The sequence below is a fragment of the Zonotrichia leucophrys genome, chromosome 3 (assembly GCF_028769735.1).
Source record: "Zonotrichia leucophrys gambelii isolate GWCS_2022_RI chromosome 3, RI_Zleu_2.0, whole genome shotgun sequence".
NCBI lineage: Eukaryota > Metazoa > Chordata > Aves > Passeriformes > Passerellidae > Zonotrichia > Zonotrichia leucophrys.
The window spans coordinates 89551639-89561864 of NC_088172.1; the positions used below are offsets into that span (position 1 = coordinate 89551639).

The window sequence follows — 10226 nt, forward strand, 5'->3', positions numbered from 1 at the left end:
AATTCTTACTCAAAAAATATGTGAGTTCTAAAAAAAAGAGGGGGAGGGAGGGTGGTGGAAATCTGCCATGCTGCCAGCTACTAAAGTGAAAAGATTCTATTGTTTTCATTTTGGATATTTTTCTTTTTAAGTTCAATTATTTTTGTGATATCATGTAAAAAACATTTTGTCTGCAAAGAAGTTAGAGCTACAGCCTGCAAATGCCTGGATTACTGCATTACTTGTTTATTTCTTGTACTGGGCTGTCATCTTCCAGCCATCCATCAAATGTGATGTTGCCTCTTCTTTTGTCTTTGGGCTTCTGCCCAGACTTCTTTCCATGTGCTACTGAGGGATTTTCCTCTTCTTTACTTTTAATTTCTTCAGTTTTTGTTGACCTCATGACAAGACACATTTTAGTTCTACATCTTATTCTTTTTCTTGCATTTTACCCTCTCTGAATCTGGTGCCATGTATCTACAAAAATGAGTTTTAATTTGTTGTCTTTGGCACATACCATTTGGCCTTTGAATTTTGTTCCTGCATTATAAAATGTTTCTCTGACATGGCACCTTTCCTTTTCCTTCTGCTCTGCATGGATCACACACCTGTGAAAACTAGTAATTCTTTCCTGAGTGTGTGTTCTGTCAGAAATTCTGCTGCTGTTCCTAAAGTACTTTCTTTTTCCTGGGAAGGTTCACAGTTTTACAGTTTTAGAAGTCACCATTTTATTTAACATGCACAAACATACAAGGTCATAATATGAGATAGAGAGGAATGCCAGAATGGTGTTATTTGCACTAGTTTTCAGGCCTTTGAGCATGTAAATTGTACTAATTGTACTGGACTACCTTGGTTTGTACATAATTAATTTAATCTCTCACAGTACTTGTAAAATGTAAATCAGTTTGGAGCGGCCAGGGAAGTACTGCCTTTATGATTGACCTCAGTGCATCTATTGAATGTGTTCTTTTCACTTTGCTAATTTTCAATTCTCGTGTTTCTGAACCTTGTTTTTTCTCCCAGGTTGTAGGAGGCCTAGATATCCACAAAAAGATGGTCGTAGATGTGTGACTCTGTAGGGCACCACCCAACACTTTTGCTTTCTTCTCCATCTCTGAAGATCTGCTCGAGACGTCCAGCAATGCTCTCTGTGTATTTAAATGGAAGTATTTTTCTCTGTGAAGCCACATTTTCCAACATGAGCCTCATGAAGCCAACTAAGTGTTATTGAACTTTTATTCTCTCAATAACTCAGTGTAGCACTTTAAAGTCTGAAGGACAGCAAAGATGGAAAGAGCATATCAATGTGGCGGAGAAAGGGAAGGGGTTGGCTTTTTAATTTATTTTTCTTCATCTTTTATAACAAGGAAATATCTATCTATCTATCTATCTATATATATGTGTGTGTGTATTTATATATAGATATATATGTAGCTTTCTATATGTAGTAGCTAGGTGGGCTTTAATTTAATATACTTGACTCAGAAACAAAACTAGAGTACAAAGTGCCAAGCAGAATATTAACAGTTCAATATGTGGATATACATCCTTACTTTTATTTCACACAGTTTTATATATATAGTAGAAGAATGTAAAGTTTTAACTGGGTCTTAGGTCAACTCTTTTCCTGTTCCTGTTCAGATGTTTCTATATATTGAATGGCTGACAAAGCATTGCTTCTTATTAAATCACCTTAATTACTTTTTTTTGTAACACAGGAGACTAAGTTTCTTTTTACCTGTTAATATATTACCAGGGACCGTGTCTCTTTGCTAAATAACTTAGTTCAGTTCTACTTAATATGAGAATATAGTTTAATGCTACTGCCAAGAAGTAGTCCTCATGTACATATAGTGACTGTGGAATGCTTTGATGGCTGTTAGATTCCATCACCTAGGAATTGGGAGCAGTTACAGCTGTCTGAAGCCAAGACAACTCTGCTGTTCTGGGTTCAATTTAGATACAGCTGCTTAAGGTGGTAGATGCATATACAATTTTCTCTTGTGCTTAGCTTAATGAAATTAGAATCAACATAACTGTGCAGGATTCCCATCTACTTATTTTATACAGTACTTAGATTATAAAATGTTCTTGCCACTTAAATTCTGTTGTTTCACCCATGATAATTTCCCCCCTTGCATTTAAAAAATACTACAGGTAGCTAAATAACTGGTAATATTTTATATATATATATGTATATATGATTCATACAGGGGGGGAATCTTGTTAAAGTATGCCATAGAGGAGGAAAACTTCACACTATCTAAATTTATACCTCTTGCAGTTCTCCAGTCCTTTTCCTGGAGAATTTTTTTTCTTTTCTAAATTTGTCCATATCATAATTTGTAATGGAACGTAACTTGATCTGTTTGTGTGACATAAAAGTACCGAGCCATGTTTTACAACTTTATATCATCCCTTCCCTTTTCTGCAGTGGTACTATTGGCTGGAAGAAAAACATTTGCTAGATTTTTTAGGACAGTACATCTTTCCTGTATAGTAGTTTTTCTATTTTAAAAAAAATGTTTTATAATGAGTGGTGGAAAGTGCAGGTTGTCTGAACCTCTTCAATCAAGCACCTGTCTGCCATAGCTGTTCCTTCAACTGAGTGCTGCACATCATGGGCTCTGTCTGTAAGAGAGAAATCCAGGTGCTTAGTGTCCTTGCATGACATGAAGTTTTGCATGTAGATCGATTTGAAATGTTCCTCTTGTTTACATAATTTGCATAATTAAAAAGATAATGTTGCCAAACTTTGGTAAATGTTAATGTTCAAAACAAAAATCTCCACTACATGTAACTTTTTTCTTCTTCTGGATCAGTACGTGGTTTATAATCCCAGCCAGTGGTTGTATCTGTTCCAGTGTCAACTGCCATGTGCTCTGCTTCAGGGGGGGAATTAGTCTTTTTGTGAATTTTTTGTACATAAGTATTTGTTACAAACATTTTAGCAAATGCTTTCAGTTTTTCTTGCTTGTGCATATCTTGGCTGGCATTATAGGAATTAGTGCTAATGTTAACTTCCTATGGGGGACTGGAAGGGGAGGGATGAGGTTTTTTTTCAGTTTGTGTGGGGAAAAAAGATTTATGTTGAATGTTTAGTTTTTCCTCTGCATGCTACATCGTATATTGTGGGAACTATAAGAACCTTCATACTGTATGAATATAAAATAAAATATTTGAACCTTAGCTGGGGTGCTCAGTACCTTTCCTGTTCACCTTAGAGCAGCTCTGCACCTTGCTCTGAAGAAAACCTGTTCATATTTTTTGTCCACTCCCTGATTATTAAGATTTACTGAAAAACTCCACAGGGTGCAGTCTGTTGAAAACGACCAGGGGTCATTTCAGTGTTTCAAGACATGTTGAGGTTGTTTAATGGCACATCTGGTTCTCTTTGCTAAATGTTCAAAGTGGATAACCTACCTTGTTTGAAATCCCTGTGGAAAGTGGTTTTAAAAAACAAACCAACCCCCCCTAACATTAATGTAGGTGGAGAATAAAAAACAGTTCACATGTCTCAGAAAAGGTCTTTGTATTGATGACACCAGCCCTTCTTGCACAGGTATACCCTTCACAGCAGCTTTGTGCTGTGCTCTTTGGGGTGCAGGTGTTTGGACCTTGTGTGTGCTGCCCTCTCCCTTCTGCTGCTTTGGGTCAGTGCAGGTATGCACCTAATTTAGGATAAATATCAGTTCTGTGTGCTCTTGCATCACTCTCCTTTATCTTTGAAGCTAATTGAAATAAATGATGTAAGCAGCCAAGAAACAGAAAATGTAGTGAGCAGGTACATGTGCCTGGAGCTGCTCAGAATGCACACACTGTCTCCTGTATCGCTCAGACTGCTAAACTGTGTGTGCTCAAGGTACTCCAGCAAGTCTTTAATCTATTCACAACTGAAGGCTTGAATCAATTTGGCTGTAGTGATAATCCCACACTGTGAAGCCCTATTCTGGAAACTTGGACATTGACCTAAATACTTAATTTGCTTGTGTGTTTGATAATCTTATTTCTGTTTTCATTCCCAAACCTGACTTATTTATTTTGCAAGACATTTTACAGAAGGTTGCCTGGCAGGTTTAGGAGAAGAGGGTCCGTTTTTAAATCTTACTGGGAGTGGTCACTCTTAATTTCTCCCCCTACTTTTGCTGCATTATGCTGCTTATGTAGCATTTTAAAGAGACACACAGGACCTTACAGTTGTTTGTGCTCTGGTACACTGGAACATACTTAACCTTGTGGCTCTTGGCTCCACTAGGCTGTCCTTACAGATAATTTGTAGGAATTAAGAAATCTGTGTGTGTGCAGATTCAGGATTCAGTTCAAAGATGTTATTTACCCCTTCATCTTACTCTTTTCATGTGATCCATTGTTCAGCAGCAGTGCTCAGTGGACAGCCTGCCATTGGACTCTGCATTCCAGTTGACTCCTTCTTTCAGGAAGATATTAAACCATCACATTAAATGATGTGTGTTTATAAATGCATAACTCTGCCAATTCCTTTAGGCTCGAAACATTAAACACCAAGGCTTTCTGAAGAAGCAGCGTCTTAAGTCTGATATTCAGAAAATCCTTAATGAAGCAGGTTTTTGTTTGAGGCTGTTCAAGTAAAATCATGGACTTTTGATAGAGACACAATTTAAAACCTCTTTTAATGACTAGACAGAAACATTAGGTGTGTTCAAATCAGACCACATGTTTAAAGTCAATCAGACTGCACAAACAGTTGTGGTTTTCTTCTGGGCTTCCAAATCCAGCAGAAAACTGATGGCTTCTGTAGCTCTCGGCTTCTCCTGTGTTCAGGAACCTGGACTTCCAGCCCCAGTCCTTGGTGGTGCAGCTCAGAACCTCTCAGCTGCTCTGCTGGCCACTGCCCTAATATTGCCATAAACTTTGGATGGAGGACTTCCTGCAGAAGAAGGCACAAATCTACTCAAGAAATGTAATCTGTCACAAAAAGGGATGTGTTGTGCTCACACCTGTGTTTAAAGTGGAGAACTAAGCCAAAGGGCGAGAAGGATGGGCAAGGTCAGTCACCATCTTACTGCAAGCGCAGAGCTCAACTTCTGCTTTGAGTGGGTTGCTCCCTCTGGCTTTTGGGACCCTTTAGGGAATGCTGTAGCTAAATCAAAATGCAGAACATCTTTCTGCAATGTGGTGAGGGTTTTGGAGCCAGAAAGCAAGTCCTGGATTCCCTGCTTCTCCCCTAGATTTTTCTCTTAAGAGCAACAAGCCAACTGCCAGCAAGCTATTTACTCCAAATATAGGTGTGGACAGGACAGGGAAGAGGGTGAGAGCCATAAAGCAGTTTCTCAAACTGCAAGATTCATATGTAGTGAAGATTAAATAAGAGGGCTTACCTAAAATTAGATTGCAAATTGCTGTTCGTGCCATTTTAATGTTCTGAAAAGATCCCAAAATATGAATTTTTCTGTAGAAAGAAAAGTAGCAGTAGTTAACAGTAACTGAAGAGATTGCACAGTTAATGGAGAACTGGAGGTTAGAGATAAACGTGGAATTTTTTATCAGTGTCCTAGTTTCTTTTCTACACTTGTAAACAAAAAAAAACCCAACTGAAACCCACAAAACCTACAACATAAGACTTGTGCTCTTCTAAATCCTTTAAAAATAGATTTTACCATTTGCAGATTTAACAGTGTAGCAGCTTCAGGAGGAAAACATTGCTGTGTTGGTGAATTCAACTTTGATTATTCATAAGAAGGAATTCTTATGCTGTGGGGAGTGACTGAATTCTAGATACGCTGGTGACACCATCATTCTCATAATAAAAGGTCAAGTAACTTGTATTCATTAAAACAGTCTCTTAAATATTTTTTCTTACTACTACTCTATAGTTTCATAAAATTTAAGTTATCTTTGTTTCTGGCATAGGACATGGATTAGCTGAGGGATTGTGCTTTGCCTAGGAGGAAGTCAGTCTGTACTTACATGTCAGCAAGAACGATGCGTGTCCTGGTCACATTTTCTATGGTGAATTTGGTTTTTCCACCTTTCCCTGCTATTCTCCCTATTGCTCTTGACAGATGATCTCCTTTCAAAGGTTTGACTGAAATGAGAATAGCATGACCAGAGTAACAGCAGTGGTGTGTATTCCTGTTAATACTTTCCTTGGTCAAGTTGCTGGACACAACTTGTGCCAAGTACTACAAAACCAACTTCACTGGTCAACACAGATCCATCTGGATTTCAGCTTTTTTTTGACTAGCAGTGCACACTGCAGCCAGTGCTGACATGGGGTTTCTGGCTTGCAGAAGTCTCCTTTAGAACTGCAGAGAAAGGCACTGCACTTTATGTTGAGGAAATGGAGTCAAAGTGCACCAAGCTAACACTGGTAGAAATGAAGTAGATCAGGTTTAGATCCTGCTCTACAGGGGACTCCAAGGAGTCCCAGTATTACATAAAATTAGATGTTTCTGACTTTCCTGATCCATGAGGGCAAGCGATAAAAGTGGAGCAGGGGGAAAGAAAAAACAAATCCATAGTAGCAGGATGCACACATGACTTCTTGAATGCTGCATCAGAAAATACTCACCGTCTGTAACTTCAAATGACTCTAGAAAAAGATCATCTAATCTGATGAGAGCAAGGGCATCCTAAAAGAGCAGGAGATTTGTTATCAGCAGTTATTTTTTTCCAGTAACACAGTGAAAGCTGCTGTTCTCTTTATACACACAACCTAGCAAATAACAACTAAAGTGAAATACACTTCTTTTCAACAGCAATACAAATATTTCCATCTATAGAACCCTACAACCCTACACAGGCTTGGATGTCCCTGCATTCAGCCCTGCCTCCCCAGTGCTAGTGGATTCAGTGCAGGTCTAGAGCAAGGAGCAGCCCCTACAACACTGAAAAAAGTGGGTTTGTTTGCTCCAACAGGCCCAGTCCTATTTAGTATCTACTGATAATCTGGATAAGAGTCCACCTTTAGCAAATTCGCAGATGACACCAAGCTGCAAGCACAATGGTGATCTGCTGGAGGCTAGGAGGGCTCTGCAGAAGGACCTGGACAGGCTGGATAGATGGGCCAAATCCATTAATATGAGGTTTAGTAAGTCCATGAGCTGGGTCCTATGCTTTGGCCACAACAGCAACCAGGTAGAAAGGAACCTGGGGGTTCAGCTGACAGCTGGCTGAATACAAGCCAGCAGTGTACCGACACGGCCAAGAAAGCAATCCTGGCCTGTATCAGGAACAGTGTGGCCAGCAGGAGCAGGGATGTCATTGTTCCCCTGTGCTTTGCATTGGTTAGGCCATACCTTGACTAGTATGTCCACTACTGTTTTGGGCACCCCAATTTAAGGAGGACTTTCAGATGCTCAAATGTGCCCAGAGAAGAGCAGCAAGGCTGATGAAGGGTCTGGAACAAAAGTCCTATGAGAAGTGGTTGAGGGAGCTGGAGGGGCTCAGCCTGGAGAGAAGGAGGCTCAGGGGAGACCTTATCACTCTGTACAACTGCCTGAAAGGAGAGTGCAGCCAGGTGGGGGTTGGTCTCACCTCCCAGGCAACCAGGGACAGGACAAGAGAACACAGTCTTAAGCTACACCAGGAGAAGTTTATGCTGGATATTAGGAATAAGTACTTCACAGAAGGACTGATTGGGAACTGGAACGGACTTCCCAGGGAGCTGGTAGAGTCACCATCCCTGGAGGTGTTTAAAAAATGACTGGATGTGGCACTCAGTGCCATGGTTTAGTTGATAAAGTCATAGGTTGGACTTGATGATCTCAAAGGTCTTTTCTGACCTCGTTAATTCTGTGATTCTGTGAGTTTTGCACAGATTGGAGGTTATTGGCTTGGGCTTAATAAAATGAGCAGTCTCTACCAATGCAGGGGACCTCAGAGAGAGATTATTCCTTTACGCTTGTAAACAACCTATGTTTTCTGTTTATGTCCTGTTTGTAGGCTACTTTTTTATCCGGCATTATCTTAAGAAACTGGATGTCTACTCCAGTCACAATTTCTAGAAAAAAACTGATTTTTAGAAAACCACCTAAGGATTTTTCTCTTTATTTCTTACTGTAATTTGCAGAGGCCAGGGGCAGACCAGTAAACTGGAGCAATCTCACAATCTGGTTGTTGGGAGACTCACCTCTACTTGAAATCCAAGTATAAAGGCTTTCACAAAATCAGCTGCTTTCGTCAGAGCACTGAGATCCTTTGTCTCTTGACAAGTCTGCAAGACAAGAAGTTATGTTTGCAAATTAAGACCAAGCAAGTTAGGATCAGAACTTTAAAGATTAGCCTGCACTTGGAGGGGAGAGAAGAGAAAAGCTGCTGAAAATCCACACCACCACTGACTGAGCAGAACCCTTTTGGTGGAGAAAACCCAAAAACAACACAAACTAAACGGCAACAGCAAACAGCAGGAAAAAGAGAAGGATGGTGATGGCAGGAGAGTTATTCTAATGACAATATTCTAAATATACCTTAGCAGATGAATGAAATTAATTTCAAAGTTTTATATTGATGATGGATATGGGCAAAATAAAATTACCTTGATTAAGAACAAAACTACCTTGTTTTTCACCAGACATCATTTCATATCAAAAGGTGGTGTTAAAATCCCAGGGTTTTCTCCTGCACAGTTATGGAGTGAAACTGCAGGAGTTCCTGCTCCTCCCTACCTTTCCCCTGAGGTTATTTCTAGGAAATAAAGTAAATAAGGGATAATGCTGTCACCTTTCCTTCAATTCCTGCCATCAAACTTGTGATAACATTTCATCGTTAGGAAGCAAAATTCCTGTTGTATTTTCACTATTACATTGGAAGATCTCTCATGTCAGTGGTGCTAATACAGTGAGTCGTACGTCAAAACTTTAGATATGCCCTTAAAAATTCCTGGTGTGAACATTCCTCAAGAGGAATAAGGATAAAGAATTAGTATCTACAAGAATTACAGGTTTATACTGGTGTCTGTGCCCTAAAGTATTCCATTGCAATCCATTAAAGAAAAATCACATGCTATTAAACTATGGGCCCTTATCGTCTGCCACAAACAAAGGCATTAGGAGATTCAGTGCCCCCTTAAAAGATACTCTTTACTGTCACGTCAGTATTTGGTAACTTTAAATAGCCGGAAAACATTGAATTACAAAATCGTATCTAAGACATGGATGAAAATTCTTCCTTAATGTACATAACTTTCTGTAGTACATAACTTTCTCCTACAAAAACTCCCTCAGCTTCTGCTGGCTCCTTCTGGAACAGATCTGTACTTTCGGATTTTACTTGCAGTAATTACTTGTTCTAAGCAACAACTGCCAGATGTGATCCCCGGGGAGGTGACACCACACAGTTTCCATTTTTCCAAGCATTATATGGGATTTACGACTTCTCTAGTCTTTAATCTGTGGACCAAGAACAACCATGAGAAGAGGCCCTGCTTTTCAGAAGGCAGAATCACAGAACGGTAAGGGGTTGGAGTGGACCATAAGATCATCTAGTGCCAACCCCCCTGCCACAGGAAGGGACATCTGTCACTAAACCAGGCTGCTCAAGGCCTTATCCAACCTGCTTTGAACACTGCCAGGGTTGGGTAGCCCCGGGCAACCACTTCCAGTGTCTCACTACTCTCACAGTACAAAAATTTTTCCCAATATCCAAACCAAATCTTCCTTCTTTCAATTTGTAAACATAATTCCTTGTCCTGTCACTACAGTTCCTGACAAAGAGCCCCTCTCCAGCTTCCTTGGAGGCCCCTTCAGACACTGGAAGGTGCTACGAGGTCTGCACACAACCTTCTCTTACCGGGGAAGGCCCAAGAAGTTGCTCCCCTTACCTTGATCTCAACATTTCTCGTTTTCAAGTTGAACCTGATTTGAAGCTGCAGATGCTCCACAATGGGCGTGAATATCTTCATCCAGTTCTCCTTAAGCGGCGTGTACCTGTTGGCCGGCACAGGGATCTTCCTCAGCTCACCTTTCCCAACCTGCCGGGGGCGAGACGCAGCAGGCCGTGAGGCGGGGGACAGCGGACATGCGGGAGCGGCGTTTCCCCGGCACCCCGCGTACCCCGAGCGCCTCGGCGGCCACGGGCGGGAACGCCGGCCGCTTGCTGGGCCGCGGTCCCGCCGTGTCCATGGCAGCTCCCGCCGCCGGCTCCTCGCCGCCCGCCCGCCGCTTCCTCCGGCTCCGCCGGGACACGACGCTGGTGAAGCCGCCGCTGGCGGCCGCCTCGGTCTCCATGCTGGCCGCGGAGCACACGTGGTACGGCTCTCGCCGGAA

At 41.2% G+C, this 10226-nt stretch overlaps 2 protein-coding genes across 2 annotated transcripts in view; one reads left to right on the forward strand and one right to left on the reverse strand.

The window, feature by feature from the left end:
* PPP3R1 (protein phosphatase 3 regulatory subunit B, alpha) overlaps positions 1 to 3171 on the forward strand; it is a 38636-nt gene extending 35465 nt beyond the window's left edge. Inside the window, exon 6 of the mRNA XM_064709203.1 lies at positions 1006 to 3171. Within this exon, the coding sequence (XP_064565273.1) occupies positions 1006 to 1053 (48 nt within the window). The 3' untranslated portion in view covers positions 1054 to 3171. The remainder of the gene's footprint in view (positions 1 to 1005) is intronic.
* Positions 3172 to 4600: 1429 nt separating this feature from the next.
* On the reverse strand, positions 4601 to 10223 carry PNO1 (partner of NOB1 homolog). The gene is made up of 7 exons (XM_064709205.1): positions 10014 to 10223; positions 9782 to 9931; positions 8093 to 8176; positions 6533 to 6593; positions 5929 to 6046; positions 5340 to 5410; positions 4601 to 4888 (listed from the first exon to the last, which is right to left on the reverse strand). The coding sequence occupies exons 1-7, from the start codon at positions 10185 to 10187 to the stop codon at positions 4821 to 4823; spliced, it is 726 nt and encodes a 241-aa protein (XP_064565275.1). The 5' UTR covers positions 10188 to 10223; the 3' UTR covers positions 4601 to 4820.
* Positions 10224 to 10226: the final 3 nt, after the last annotated feature.

Excerpts from the sequence above, each read along its gene's own strand:
- PNO1 (XM_064709205.1), bottom strand. The coding sequence starts at position 10,187 with ATGGAGACCGAGGCGGCCGCCAGCGGCGGCTTCACCAGCGTCGTGTCC. Across the intron at positions 6,047-6,532 it reads GTCATTTGAAGTTACAGACG|TCAAACCTTTGAAAGGAGAT; the intron begins GTGAGTATTTTC and ends TTCTCATTTCAG. Across the intron at positions 4,889-5,339 it reads AATTTGCAATCTAATTTTAG|GAAGTCCTCCATCCAAAGTT; the intron begins GTAAGCCCTCTT and ends CTTCTTCTGCAG.